Source organism: Tripterygium wilfordii, chromosome 17 (genome assembly GCF_013401445.1).
Source record: "Tripterygium wilfordii isolate XIE 37 chromosome 17, ASM1340144v1, whole genome shotgun sequence".
Lineage (NCBI taxonomy): Eukaryota > Viridiplantae > Streptophyta > Magnoliopsida > Celastrales > Celastraceae > Tripterygium > Tripterygium wilfordii.
The window spans coordinates 991323-1007162 of record NC_052248.1 but is presented as its reverse complement, the minus strand read 5'-3'; the positions used below and the strand labels follow the sequence as shown (position 1 = coordinate 1007162).

The 15840-nt window shown below is 38.2% G+C and overlaps 3 protein-coding genes across 3 annotated transcripts; 1 reads left to right on the top strand and 2 right to left on the bottom strand.

The window, feature by feature from the left end:
• The first annotated feature begins 331 nt into the window (after positions 1–331).
• On the top strand, positions 332–2972 carry LOC119982745 (endoglucanase 17). Its single transcript, XM_038826272.1, has 7 exons — positions 332–759; positions 858–1064; positions 1160–1360; positions 1448–1702; positions 1784–1895; positions 2010–2173; positions 2281–2972. Exons 1-7 carry the CDS (start codon positions 499–501, stop codon positions 2611–2613), a joined length of 1533 nt encoding a protein of 510 aa, XP_038682200.1. The 5' UTR covers positions 332–498; the 3' UTR covers positions 2614–2972.
• A 1054-nt stretch (positions 2973–4026) lies between these two features.
• Positions 4027–11341, bottom strand: LOC119982744 (sucrose synthase 2). Its single transcript, XM_038826271.1, has 15 exons — positions 11063–11341; positions 10699–10834; positions 9822–9973; positions 9534–9726; positions 9199–9317; positions 8850–9066; positions 8548–8643; positions 8268–8441; positions 7230–7346; positions 6959–7125; positions 5501–5725; positions 4984–5305; positions 4657–4901; positions 4435–4573; positions 4027–4341 (listed from the first exon to the last, which is right to left on the bottom strand). Exons 1-15 carry the CDS (start codon positions 11158–11160, stop codon positions 4303–4305), a joined length of 2439 nt encoding a protein of 812 aa, XP_038682199.1. The 5' UTR covers positions 11161–11341; the 3' UTR covers positions 4027–4302.
• Positions 11342–12656: 1315 nt separating this feature from the next.
• Positions 12657–13941, bottom strand: LOC119982746 (probable glutathione S-transferase parA). The gene is made up of 2 exons (XM_038826273.1): positions 13550–13941; positions 12657–13358 (listed from the first exon to the last, which is right to left on the bottom strand). Exons 1-2 carry the CDS (start codon positions 13862–13864, stop codon positions 13011–13013), a joined length of 663 nt encoding a protein of 220 aa, XP_038682201.1. The 5' UTR covers positions 13865–13941; the 3' UTR covers positions 12657–13010.
• Between the last annotated feature and the right edge of the window lie 1899 nt (positions 13942–15840).

The window sequence follows — 15840 nt, the reverse complement described above, 5'->3', positions numbered from 1 at the left end:
TTGAGATAATTAAGATTATTGACGGAAATGGTAGAGTCTCAACTCCGAACTCGTAATAGTTTTGCACAAGTATCCTTGGTTGTAAAACATCCTCTTGGCTTTAATGGCCAATTGGCCATAGAAAATGTAATTAAGACGTCACATGCGAGTAGCCTCTGTTTTGGTCATTAATGTCCCTGTATGCCCTAAGTTTGGGGTAAAAGGAAACTGAATTGACATTACACAGGTTCGGAGGGGCATGTATGGTCAAACTAAGACGACAGCAGAAAAACATCCCACAAAGGATTAAGTGACATTAATTTAATGATCTATATTCTATTGAAGGATTTGACTAAATTATTACAATACCGAAGCAGGACGTTAATGCTGGCAGCAAGCAGCTTTTGCTTTATAAATACAGGGAAACTGAGGCCTCAGTACTCCACACTCCACAGTGGCTTTGCAGTAAGCAGGGGTGGTTAGGTTTCATTGGGTTGTTTTGGGTTTGGCAGCCAAAAGATGGCTCTCTCTGTTGCCTCTCTTACCCTTCAAATTCTTCTCTGTTTCTTTGCTGCTTCTGTGCTGCTCTGCAATGGCTTCCCAACCCAAGACCACAAGACCCCATTTCATCGCCACCGCCGCTTTGCCAAACACAACTACAGAGATGCACTCACCAAATCTATTCTCTTCTTTGAAGGTCAGAGGTCAGGAAAGCTTCCTCCTAACCAGAGGATCACTTGGAGGAGAAACTCTGGTCTCTCAGATGGCTCAGCTATGCATGTAAACACATTTACTCACTCTGTTTTTCTCTCATTACTACTTATCATGCTGTTTTTCCTTCTGGGTTTGCTGACTTTGGGTGTTAAATGGAAATGCAGGTGGATTTGGTTGGTGGGTACTATGATGCGGGGGACAATGTCAAGTTTGGGTTTCCCATGGCTTTCACCACAACCATGCTTTCATGGAGTGTGATTGAGTTTGGTGGGTTAATGAAGGGTGAATTGCAGAATGCTAAAGAAGCCATTCGTTGGGGGACTGATTACCTTCTCAAAGCTACTGCACATCCAGACACCATTTATGTTCAGGTTGGGTAGTCTATCTCTGTTCTGCATCATTTTAACCCATTAAACTCTCTAGCATTGCACACATTCTAAGCAATCTTGATTCCTTTGTAATGTAGGTTGGTGATGCTAACAAGGATCATGCTTGTTGGGAAAGACCAGAAGACATGGATACTCCAAGGAGTGTGTTCAAGATAGATAGGAACACACCCGGTTCGGACGTGGCAGCTGAAACAGCTGCTGCTCTTGCAGCTGCTTCTCTGGTCTTTAGAAGAAGTGATCCTAATTACTCAAAGCTTTTAGCCAGAAGAGCTATGAGGGTACTACCTTGAACTAAAGATTTCATGGTAACAGGATATTCTACTCTTAATCTGGGTTCATACTTACTAATCTTTTAAATTTGTTAGGTTTTCCAATTTGCTGACAAGTACAGAGGACCCTACAGTAATGGGTTGAAGAGAGTTGTTTGCCCCTTCTATTGCTCTTATTCTGGGTATGATGATGAACTGTTGTGGGGTGCTGCTTGGCTGCATAAAGCCACCAAGAACCCAACTTATCTCAACTACATTCAAGTTAATGGGCAGACCCTCGGAGCTTCTGAGTTTGATAACACCTTTGGGTGGGATAACAAGCATGTTGGAGCAAGGATTCTTCTTTCTAAGGTCTAATTACTTTCAGTTTCAGTGTTATGTTCCCATCTCTGATCTAAGTCTGTAAAGTAGCTTACTTTGATAAATTTGCAGGCATTCCTGGTTCAAAAGTTGAAATCTCTCCATGATTACAAGGGCCATTCAGATAACTTTATCTGCTCTATCATTCCAGGGGCCCCTTCCTCTTCAGCACAATATACCCCAGGTCCCCTCACAAATCTCTCTCTCGCTCTCTCTCTCTCTCTCTCTCTCTCTCTCTCTACAAATGTGAAACTTCAGTAACGGCTAGTTTTGTTTTGATTTGGCTGTGTGAAAACAGGGGGACTTCTGTTCAAGATGAATGACAGTAACATGCAATATGTGACATCCACATCATTTCTCCTCCTAACCTATGCTAAGTATTTGACCTCTGCACACATGGTTGTTAACTGTGGTGGAACCACTGTCACTCCAAAGAGGCTAAGAGCCATTGCCAAGAAACAGGTACCAACAAAATCAAGTTCAAAACTTTTACCTTAGTATTGGGGTTGAATGGTTTCATGTTTCTGTTGTCATTTGTTTATTAACGGTCTCAAGTATATATATATCAGGTGGATTACTTGCTAGGGGACAATCCCTTGAAGATGTCCTATATGGTAGGATATGGTCCAAGATACCCAAAAAGGATACACCACAGAGGCTCATCTCTACCGTCCATTGCTGCACACCCAGCCAAGATCCAGTGCTCTGCAGGTTTCAACTTTATGAACTCGCAATCTCCTAATCCAAACATTCTTGTGGGAGCCATTGTTGGTGGTCCAGACAAGAATGACAGGTTCCCAGATCAACGGTCAGATTACGAGCAATCCGAGCCGGCCACTTATATTAATTCACCACTTGTGGGGTCACTGGCTTACTTGGCTCACTCATTTGGACAACTTTAAACCATATCTATATTCTCCAAGTTCGTCGGTTTAGGTGTTTTTGAATTATCTTTTTTTTGTTTGTTTTAAAATGTAATATTTCTCTGGAACTGCACTTCCTCGCGGGGTAAATGCCAAAGGGCTCGAGCCCCAAACGGGGAAGCACATGGGTCAAGGAATAGAGACAGGTAGCCCGTAGGTTAGTTCGTTTCTTCTTTATACGCATCGTTATTAAAAGTTGACAGTTCGCCTTATGGTGTGAAAACAAGTGTTGTGCCAAGAACGGTGTGTCTATTGTAAACGGGAAGCCGCTGCTTGCTTCTTTTTAGCTATAGCTTGTGTTGGAACTTGGAATTTGTCTACTAGGGTTTTAACTTCCAGCTTCTCTCTCCTTCTCTAATCTTTCTTTTGGATTTGGGTTAATTACATGGAAAAACGAAGGGATTGGGACCCCTAACGCCACCATAGAAAGATATTGTATGAGTTTGACAGTGTATTGCAACTGTGTTCAATTGCAACATACCTCATAGCATCATAGTTTTTTTTTATGATACATCAAACAGCTTTTGTGTTCCAACTCACCTCACAGCACCACAGCTTTTTACCTCTCAGTACTCTCAAATGTTTACAATATATGTTGAATTGTCCTACGTAATCAACTTAGGTAAATTATTTTATTTTAAATTAATGTACAATGTAAACCTTAAGTGATTTTATATTAATATTATTAGTCATCTAAAGATACGTCAAACGCATCTCAAAACACCGCACCACAGTTTTAAAAGTGATGCGTCAAACAGTTTTGTACGTTCCAACTCACCTCACAGCACCACAGTTTTATAATTCACAGCACCACCACACCTCACAGCATTCCCAAACAAGGAATTACCGTTCTTGGGACCTAAAGATTAAACTATGAAAGAGCCGGGGAGGAATAATCCGATTAAAAATAAGTTTTTAGTGTATATTTTGATTTTCTACCATGTCTAGACTAAGAATATTTGACCGTTGAAAGTGGGGACCCCGGAAGGAAAGGAGACAAGGAAAGTATATTTGTTAAGAACGTGATGATACCTGTTGGAGCACCCGGTCACGGTCACGGTCACGGTCAAAAAGCTGATTTCACAATGTTGTCAGAACTAAAGATGTTTACCTGCCAGAAACAATTTTTAATTTTTTTCTCTCTTCCCTCAATACACTATGGCATAGACAATTTACACAACTTAAGGGTCCCTGTGCTGTTACTAGTAACTAAATCCAAAATTTCACATTCTAGAGTCGGGAAAGGAATCGAGGACAGAAACCCTAGTCTTGTCATTTGTGTTCAATTGTTCATCATCTAATGCTGGTCCATTTTAAATATTGTCTTCACCAATGCAAGACACATTTTAATATGTCAAGGAAGTGAAAAAGAACGCAGAAAAAGAAACTCCGTACAAACACAAAGGGAGGTCTAGATAAATGAATCTCTTCACCTAAGCGAGAGAAGATTATTTTTACACAAAGATAGAGAGAAGTTTCATGAGTAAGACCCACAGATTGGTCTTTGACATAACTCCCAACACATAAATCTACAGGCATACAACATAAAATAAAAAAAAAAAAAACACTACCACATACATGCGTGTAAGTTTATTTATGTATTACCTTATCTGGGTTGTGCTGCAGCTTCCTTGATCAAGAAGTACATGGTTGCTTCAGCTCCAGGACTCATTGTTTATCATCGATTGCCAATGGAACAGTTTTGGCCTGCAACAAAACCAGTATACTAATGTATTCTAACAGGAACATAGATAACATTGAATCTAGGGACCTTGTCAGAAAGATATTAGTTACACTCACCAGATCACGGAACTTGAGAATGTAAAACATCTCAAGATATCTTCTTGTCTCAAGCCTCTCGAGCTTAGAAACATACTTCCAGAAACCATATACCCCAGCTAGTGTCATTAGCCTTTCAGAATAAATCTTCCATGTATACCTATGATTTATTTGTTCCAAGTGAGCACAAAATAACATGTAATAGCTATCAAGTAAAATAATTTCCACAGAGCAAAAACAAACCTTTCATAAATCCTCTGAAGCCCAGCATCGGATATTTTTTTCCAGTGGCCAGGATCCTCCTTGACCTTCTCAAAGAAGTCTGCCATAAGTGTGGCAGCCTGATCAGGGTGATATGGATCGATATGAAATCCTGATACACCATGCTCGATAATCTCTGCTGGACCACCATGGCAAGTAGCAAATGTTGGAAGGCCACAAGTCATTGCTTCCACAACTGTAAGTCCAAAAGCTTCATAAAAAGCAGGCTGCAATGAGAGAAAGGAGTTTAAGTCCATTGATGTGCCTGAAGAATAGCGAACGATTCAACTTGAGTAGAGCACCAAATACCTGCACAAAAGCACCTCTAGTATCGGCTATGTAGCGGTAAAGTTCACCATTACGTGCTCGATTTGTTTGGGCTTCTATCCAACGAAATTGTCCATTTAAGTTGTACTTTTTCATAAGGTCATGCATCTTTTCGATTTCTTCGATTTCTTCTCTGTCTCTGGACTTGCTAACATCAATGTAACCAGCTACCACAACGAGGTTTACCAGTTCCCTTAATTTGGTATTCTTACCATACAACTCAACCAGACCTGAAATGTTTTTCACCCTGTCCAATCTTGCCATTGAAAAAATTAAAGGCTTCGTTCGATCACTCAACACCCCACTGCATTGACACAGATAAAAAACGAATCATAATAATTATCACATTACACGTGTTCATGTTGTTCTTAAAAGAATCTCCCAACTAAGGCGAATGGGTGTTCCGCTAACAAGAGAGTAGCATGAGCTGGATTTTATGATACTAATAATTTCAGTGCAGGTAATGTAAGAAAACATATGGAGCAGAGAAGTGACTAACATGTACTCATCAGTCTGCTCAGGATCGAATAGCATCTTTTCTATTGAACCATGTAAAGCCGTAAGTCTCTTTTGTTTTTCATAGTAAGGAAAATAGATGGACATGTCTGCCCCAGGAGAGACAATATTGAACTTTGGATCAAAAACATCAATGCCGTGAACAACTCGATACAACCCAGGAAGAGTAAAAGCAGTGTGGCTCTCGTACTGACCAACAGTGTTCTTCCTGAAAAGAAAAGAAAGAAAAAGAGAGATTTAAAAAAAAAAAGAGCATGCCGACTACCTCTCTAAAATAACTCTTGCAAAATTATTTAGTTAGAAAAGCAATTTTGCCTTCTTCAACTTCCAAATTTATGCCTAATCCAGGGAATATGCTATTGTATAAAATAATATCAGATACAGGCAGACTAAGTTGGTATGAATGACCACAACTACTAGCAAATTAAGTTGGTATGAATGACCCCAAAAAAACTACAACTACCAGCTGTAAAATTACATCTGCTGACAGCAGTAGCAATAGGGATGAGTATACCAAACAAATCGTAGCAACTATCATGGTATAATGTTAGATTTCCATTATTGCTAGATATAAAATTTTGAAAGTTTGACACAATCAGAAAATCCACATAAGCAGTTTGCCCAAAAACTAGACTAGGTCAAGCTGTGTCAAACATTTCTTACCCGATGTGTCTAATCATATTTGGTTGAGTACAGATAAGGAACTCTTCTGTGCAAAGTAGAATGCACAAACAAAGCATAGTTAAAACAAAATCAAGAATAAAGGCTCATTATAGGCATCCATAAAAAGAGTTCTAGCCCATTCAAGTGACCTCTTTCCCCAACCTCTGGTAGTCTGGTTGTAAGCCTTCACCTGTTCTTATCTGTCTCGTTTAATTCACCACTTTCTTAAAACTCGGATCTAAAACATTTCTGGGGTGCATGACATTCGAACCCTCAACTTCAATGTTGAAGAATTTGCAAGGATCTATCACCCCCCCCCCCCCCCCCCCCCCCCCCCCCCCCCCCAAAAATTGAACATGTTGTACTCTAAAATGTTGAATCCAGAGCATCAGAAATAGATAAGAATTTTGATGATGTAAAATCTCGGTCTTCAACCTAAATTGGGCATCTCTGCTTCTCCTTTCATCAAAAGTAGAGCATTTAATAAAACAAAATTGCTGCTTAGCCTGCTTTGTAAAAGATTAATCCAATACCATATGTAAGGAAGAACATTAAGTTTTTTTTTGGGGATCTCTTAGCGATTAGTTACACTACATTTTTTATATATAACTTCAGGTGCTGACAATTTGGCAAACAGTCAGAGAAATTAAGAAAAATAGATTTCTTAGAGGTAATAGACATAGTATTGTCATGATATGTGATTGCATAGACAACAAACAAAAGAGACAGGCTACCAAACCATATAAATTAGGGCATGACAGCAAAAGGAAAGACTTACGTTCCTGCAATCTCTTGATATGTACTAGTGATGATAAAATCTGCATTATTCATAGCTATTAGGTCAGCAGTAAATTGGCATGAGAAATGATATTTCTCATCGAACTTTTTCCAATAAATGTCTGAATCTGGATATTTTGTTTTCTCCAATGCATGAGCAATAGTACACTGCAGACACCAGAATTTGATAAAAAAAAATTTAGCAATCATTATCAATATATAATTACTACAACCAAAAATATGACTGCAATACCAGAAAATAATAAATTCACCTGTGTAACTCCCGTCTTATAAGCCAACATTGATGCAACAAGGTTCCCATCACTGTAGTTCCCAATTATAAAATCTGGAATCCCCTGCAACTCTGCAGCAATTTCACTTGCAACATCCTGATCATACATTAAGTAGGAAGTTCATAGAGGAAGATAGTTAGAAGCTTGCAAATATTAGATATATATAGAGATTATGAAAGTGATAGAAGATGGAGGGGAAAATCGGTTATAGCTTGTGTTTGCAGTGCAACAACAAATAGACAAATAAAAGTGCAAGCAATGGTGGCAATGTGATGAGGCAGACATGGACAGATTGAAGCATTATAATGATGATCATTGAGCATTATAATGATGATCATTGTAACTTAACACTAGTACAGAATTCCTCCTAATCCTATCCTGGCAGCATTTTTTAGCGACATGTATTGATGGAGTCGGTCGGTCATAATTTTTTTTGGGTGAAATTCTGGGGTTGGCCAACCCATTTAGCAAAGCGGCATTTTTGAGGTGGTCATCAATCGCTATGATTTCAATAAGCTTCATTAGGTAACTACACGCTAAATTTAAAATGGTGGTTAAACAATTCATTTTTCTTCACATCAATTCAGATAATTAACTGCTTATCAAAATGTAGAAGAATGCATTCTAGCAGACAGAAGTGGAAGAACAAATGTCACTCCCTCCCCCTTACCCCCACCCCTAAAGATAACCCACCAATACCAGCCAACCCCAAGATAACTTGCAAACTTGAATTGTAGCAAGCCATCAACTCCAAAACCCCAACCCAAAAAAAAAACAATTACATAGAATAAGCAGTTTCAAAACCATGTATATGTGTGCAAAGACTAGCGTGAAGAACATTGTTTTATTTGTGATTCACAAAAGGTAAAATATTTTCGAGATGAAGCAGAGATTTAAAACTTATTAACGACAATGTCTAAATAAAGTTCTATGGAAATGAGAAGTAGATGCTGGTTAAAGCATTGGCTAATAAAGTAATATTAGATGAAGAAGAAGAAAAAAATTACTTCTACAAACCTCAGCAAATGTCTCCAAGTATGGCCATACATCAAACCTAGATATCCATTGACGTAGAATCCCTTTCTCTGACCTAAAAGGAACTCGTAAAATATGAGCGTGCTCGGTTCCGCTGACTCTTTCTAGCCGCTGGTTGCACGTAGTCCCTTTTGCATCAGGTATTAGCCTGGTCACCTTGAAGAATTGGAAGAGAAAATGTATCAGAATCACTTGAATGGGCCCATAAATAAAAAACAAAACAATATAATTCTTCTCAAATCAACTATGAGTATCAACTTACAATAAGAATTCTAGGCATCAAATCCAGCCCTTGGTTCTTGATTCTGAGAAGCATCTCCTTTTCCAATGCACGTACTTGGTCAAGTATGTAAACAACCTGCACTAAAAAGGAGAGTCTTAAAAACATTCCATAAGTCAGAATTGATAGGTTTTTCTCCATAGCACATAAAAATTCGAGGAAAAACCTATTCATAGAACAACAACTGATTAGCGTCACAATTCACAAATCTACCTTTGAAATCAGTCAGTAAATTAAAGCAATAAAAATATAGCAACAGTAAACAAGAGTCATCTAACAAGTACCTGCCCCCCAGTGTCAGGCAAGCCTAAAACATTGGCTTGACCAAAGTATCCATGAGGAGACAAAATGACGACATTAAACACCATTGGAACTCTCCCAAGGAATGTCTCTAACGAAGATGGATCTGGAGCCTGAAGGATATCCGACAGAAGATGCATCATCTCCAATACCCGTGCAGCAGTATCCCCCCAACCCCTCTCAAAACCCAAACCTTGCAACCTGCACTCAAGTAACAATGAGTGGCAGAATAAGTTAGGCGCTGAAAAAAGTAGTTTATAATTAATCCCAAAAATAATGTTCATGACACAAGAAAGAGAAAATGTGGACTTAAAAATTTGTCTTGAATCTTACGCATATTCAAACTCCGAGTAAGGTGCATCAGAAGGAAGCTTTGAGAGAGAGTCTTCTGCCTTAACAAGAGCGGACTGAAGTCTTGATATACTATGAATGCGATCATTCAACATCAATGCCTAGGAATAATCATTTAATCAATCAACATTATGAAACCTCCTACTAGGAAAATAATTTATGTAGTATTCACCTTTAAAGAACTCAAAAACTTACCAATGTTAATAATTGGCAATGTACGGAAATATTATAATACGAAACGATACGTGAATGACTTTCCATTATTACAAGCAAAGATCAGTAACAAGTTACAGGGAGTCATTGCAAGGAAAACTTACATGTCCCTTGTACTTGTGTGCTCGAAGGAAATCAAGTAATGGCTCCAAGCAATCCTTGTTACGAAACATAATTGAAGAAAGGTGACGGTTGAGGAACTGAACACCATTGCCAATGGACGAAGACCGGGTGGGGCGGGGGAAGGAAGCGTTGAATGGCTCAAAATCAAGTTCAAGCACGAAGTGGTCATTGTTCCTAACAAATACATGGAAACAAAAATAGAATAAGTATGCCAATCAATAACTGGATGATTGTACTTGAAGTTAATAAAGGAACAGAGAATTACTTACTGTCCATCAACAAGTTCTTCTTTGAAACGTAGATATTCTGAAACACTCAATTGCTCCACGCTAAGCTCAAAAACATTAACACGGACATATTCCCAAACGCCAGGCCTCGGACGAACTGCTATAGCCACAAATGGTGGCAAAACTATGGCTTCCTATTGCAAAGGAAATATTCTGTAAAATCCAACTTGTAGGAAACGACCAACCACAAAATGAGCATAAATAGAAGCAGATAACATGCAAGTCTTCACTGCACAGACAGAACAACATGTTTTAAATAATAACAATTTGAACTCTATATGTGATTTAAATAATAACTTACACTTTCTATTTGTTCTTCACTTCTTCTTGAGCAACAAGAAGTAACTCTTTTTGAACAGAGAAGAAAAAAATTTCTGCTCATCTTAATTGTCAATCGGTTTCAGTAAACTGGTTTCTAATACACGTGAAGCAAACCTGGTCATAGTAAATTAGTTTGCTACCAACCATACTTATTAATCAACGTAACAAAAAAATTCCACATTACATAATCTCAAACGACATTCCATCCCATTTATTCCACAACTGAGACGTGATCATTATTCAAACAGAAAATAACCTCCAAGTTCAGGCTAATGGCCTACTTAACCATGCAGGAGTCATCGAGAATTAGTCACAGCTACAAAGGTCGTATTTGGAGTCTTGCACTCCAATATAATTTTGTTAATCTTACTAAACAAAGTAATAAGAAAATTTCTAATATATAAAAAAAACGTCAATATATATAGTAATTTAATCCGCTTACGTAAATAATTGAACAAAAATGTCCCACCGCCTTATCCTAGAGAACAGAGCGAAATTACTCGACTGGAAAAATTCTAGAACGGAGAGGAAAACTCACCTGTGCGGCCTTCAGAACTTCGCCGAAGGGACCGTCGCTGAGCTTCACCCTTGCTTGATCGTCGTCGCCGATGACTTTTTCAAGCTCATCAATCAAGTTATGCGGCTGCAGAATCCCTTTCCCCTGCGCGACGTACCTTCAAATCGAACAAAATATCACTACGCATACATAAGAAACCTGAAGAGGAAACACGGGAAACAAACAAGGAACCCGTGATCCTCACAACACACTTTGTTAGAGCAGCAATCACGAGATTCCGCGTTCTTTTTTGTTCTTTTCTTATCACGTTTCCAAAATTTTCTCAGAAACCAAACAGAACTAAGAAAAAAATTAACAGAGAAGGATAAAAACAGAAACGGAGAACCTGGAAAGGAGAGCAACAAGTTCGTTGCGGTGAGCTGAGAGAGTATCCTCCACGCGCTCTCTGATGCTCGGGATTCGAGTGAGCTTAGCACTTGCCATGATCGAACCAACCGTTTCTCAGTGTGCTTACAGTGAGAGGAATTTCAATTTTCTCCGAGAATGCAGGTGATCAGGAGCGAAAACGAGGCTAATGATTGATCGAGAGTGTGTTTGTGCGTGAATTGTTTGGAAAAAGAGAGAAGCTTAACAACTATTTATCGGCGGAAGGTACTGTAGAAGGGAAAAGGAAAGAGAGTTACGTGTTTGAACTGCTGAATGCGACGTCGTCTGGATTAGAAAATTCAGAGAACATGAAAAACCAGATGGAGACTATTTACATTCCACGTTTCCCATTCACCCCCATTATTAAAAAACCCATTGAAAATTCATTTAAATCTGAATACACCTCATTTAAATTGTCCCCACCAAAAACCAGTGGATTTCTCCGAGTCTCCCTGCTCGGCTGTGAGTGGTTTGTTAATACGCTCCCTCCACTTCAAACTATAATATGATTAAAGTGCAACAGAGTGCCACGTGTGGAATTTTGATGTCCCAGAATGGCACCACGGGTCCACGACAGTGAGTTTTGGGTCCGTAATCTGTAGCTTGGAGAACCTGATTATAACCCAAAGGCTCGAAGTCCGGCCCATTTTTGGCTCCACTCTCGGCCAAATCTTATCCAAAATGGATTATACAAGTCAAATTTGCCAACCCAAATTGCATTGTCGGCTTTTTACCGTTGTTTTTGTGACACAGCATGACGTGTTTATGAAATATTTATATGTTTGGATCTTATGTGTTTAAGGATTCGATTTTTAACTAGATAAATTCTTTTTATTTGGATTCAGTTTTCGAATTAATGTTCAAATTTAATTTAATTCGAATTGAACAAATTTCATCATTAAATCTGATAAAATTTTATCACCCCAACTTTTCAATACAATACCGCTTGTTCTTTCGAACGGCATAACCTGTGTGCCCCCAATAAATTAATGCCAACACACTAAACCATTGGTGGTTTTTTTATATAGACAAGTTGTTATTATTTCTGCCAATTAAATATTAATCAGCATTATAAAGGAATATATTTTCAGTAGTCACCAAGATCCGTTTATATGCTCTACCGATCCGAGGGCTTGTCATGGCCCAATGCCCCACAGTTGGACCGTACGGACTCCACTCAACTTTTGTTGGTTTGGTAATCAAACTTCTCGTTTCAACATTCAATATTAGCAAAAACTCAAATTATTATGTCTATGCGCACGAAAATTTTTCAAATGATGATCTAATAAGTTAGATCAAATCACTAAAGTTTAGTGTATGATCACAAATATATTACTCATAATGATAAATGAACTCTGATTCTCACGAATCCATATAATCCGGACCCAAAAAAATTCACTCATTAAACTATCAACCAAATTATTGTGGACTCCACTCAACGTTCCACGACAAAACAAAGTCCCTCAACAGTCCATGCATAAATAATTGCAGTAACTTTACCACACAAAAGCATATAGAAAGTGTGAAGATGTATATAGATGCGAATTTGATGATTAAATTGAACAGATCATATTTGAATGATCACCAATCTGATGTTCTTCAATCTATTATCGGTTCCATTAGAGACATCCATTAAATTATTTGAGCTAAAACACCAAACACAACCAAAAAAACAAAAACAAAATACATAGACATGCACAACAGCTCACATGCAAACCTCCATAACTTTATATATTATGGATGTCCATCATTTCTATGAACTAGTGGAGCCCGAACTAGTGGGAACCATCTCTTTTATTTTGAATACATACTTAAAACAAAAGTATGTAAATTTAAAGTTACGAATGTCCACACCGGATATCTTGTGCATAGATATGATAGGTAAACCAGAATTGCATAAAGCAGGCCTAATGAGACTGAAGCAGCTTCTTCTTGAGCTCCAAAAGGTAGTCATAAACCTTGTACTGATCAGGGAGAGATTTGGAGACACTCTTCCTAAGGATGCATCTCTTAGCCCATGCCACAAGCCTTGGACACTCCTCAGCAATGCTAAAATTGGCAGATGTCTCCAATGCATAAAACCAACTATAGAGTGGTATTAGTGCTACGTCAACCAAGCCAAAATTTTCACCACCAAAGTAAGTCTTCTCTCCAAGCTCTCCTTCCAACAGCTTAAAGCACTCTATCAGTTGCTTCTTTGCTTCTTCCTGGACTTCCCCCGTGGCCAGGCACACTTGTCGGCTCGTCGAGTAAATCTGCATTTCGTTTCATTAATTCCCAATACAACAATCTTACGAATCACAGTGTTTTTTTTTTTAATCTCAACTATCCCAAATATTGAGATGGGTGCTCACGATTACATATATGTGTTTCCATCTTAGTATATGGGATAATGAAAAAAAGTTCACTAGGTCAGAAAATATTAAATGGAACATGTTGTGCTTACCTTTTTATCAACATAGTCCGCCCAAAACCTGGCATTGGCTCTCTCATAGGGATCAGAAGGAAGCAGAGGAGAGTTGTGGCTCCAAACCTCATCGATGTACTGAACTATAATAAGAGATTCACAAACTGGTCTACCTTTGTGGATCAGAACAGGGATTTGCTTGTGAACAGGGTTCATTTTCAAGAGCAGAGAACTCTTGTTGCTCAAGTCTTCTTCTCTGGATTCATACTCCAATCCCTTCTCTGCTAAGGCTATTCGCACTCTCATGCCAAATGGGCTAGCCCATAAATCCAACAGGACCAAGTCTTCTGCCATGGCGTCTCTATATGCAACGATAAGAGAGAAATTATGTGGGTTTAATACTTGAATGAATGTTGGAAGAGAAACTATGTGCCTGGGTTTAATTTATAGCAGAATGGTATTGTAGAATTTTCTTGGTTGCTTTTCTAGGCGTTTCCATGTGTTTGTCTATGTTGGGTTTTTGGAGTGGCGGAGAGACCACATATCCATGACACATGGCTTTAATATTGACCACATAATAAATGTTGACTAACATTTCCAACAGTCTAATCAACCACATTGCGTAATAGACTACGCACTTCTTCCGAGAATTCAATGCATCTGAGTTCTCTCTCGACCCTTCCTCCGGCAGCCTGCCACCTTCTAGTCACCTCTGGGCCTTTACTTTTGTCCCTTTGGGCTTGGGCTCAGACACATTTATTATCAATCCTCAACCCATATATTTATGGGCCGGGATCATTTTTGTGGGCTTATATAGTGATCCGTAACTAGTAGTATAAGCGCGTCCAGAATAATACCATTATGGCCCATATGTGAACACATGTTTGTGGGCACTTCACAACAAATCAAAGCGTCTTATTTGATTTACTATTTTTTTATCGCACATAAAACTCACGCATATGCAATATGTACTCATAAATATACACAAATATGCTGTCCGCATGATTCAACCCGCACCGTGAGTAAAAATACACGGAATAGTCAGTTAGTTGAGCTAAGTATCCGCGTGTTATTTGATTTGCAATTACCATGGCATATAGGGTTCTTAAAACCATTCACAAGATCTACATGACTCCTTGGAAAGAATGAGAATGCCTGACAATAGGCAACGGCTAATGCAATCAAAAGGACATATAAAATTGGATTAGTTTTGTTACATTTTTGCTTCATTTCCATTACTAACTTTGCTGTTTACTCCGTTCATAAAGATATTGTCGGACACTGGGAGACACGTAAATCTTAACAGGAATGGTCAGACTAAGCCATACCCACACAGACAATACTTGGTGGTTTGCTGTAACTTCCATTAACTGACTTTGCTCATGTTGGAATCTGGACTCCTGTTTTGTAGATGCTCTCTTTATAATATAAGGGTATATTCTCACTATAGTAGCCAAAAGCAGTGAAGCTTGTGGAATCTTCTTATTTGATGCCTTTTTTCTTTGACAAATAGATATTCATTGCTAAAGGAAATGATGCAATGATACCTTTACTCACAGGAAGTAGGAATGCATTTTTCTTTGTATTCAAATGGACTCAATATATTAATAGTCAGATCACACACGGTAGTTGACTAAGATAATAACCAATAATAGTGTACTGGTAAATCTCTTTTTAGATCAGATCGCATGAACTCAGAAAGTAATGAATTCGATTATCACCGAGAGTAATATATCTTTATGGTGGGTTTTGACCCAATTTACCGTATCATTAGTTGAGAAATTTACACGGGTCTGACCGTCCGAGTTTATGCTCATATCAGTTGTGCAAACGGTAAGTTAAGTTAATATGATATATTGATATCGTTTTCGGTTAGAAAAAAGGTATTTAACTCGTGTTTTTTTTTTAGAAAATATATCTATGTTGTGAATTAAGTTTGACTCTTAAATGTAATTAAAATTGAGCTCAAATAGCATTTTCTACTATAGTAATTTTTGTTGTTAAATTACATTCATAATTACTAGAGGGAAAACTTGGACTTTTTAGGTTAAAGTATGTCAAAGACAAGAACTGAAAACAAATTTGTAAGGAAAGATTGCAATCAATTTGATAATGATTTAGTGACATTATTTCTTTGGTTCGAACCAAAGAATATACTAACGTAAGGTATGACTAAGAAAAGAGGAAGAAGACAAGCTACAAGAAAAATGCATGAGAGTCAAGTTGGTAATTTTTCTTACATCTTCCCCCCGGAGCTCGTGTATCATATATGCCCTCAAAATAAAAAGACTTAAATACTAACAGGAAAGCACCTTGACAAGAACGACTTT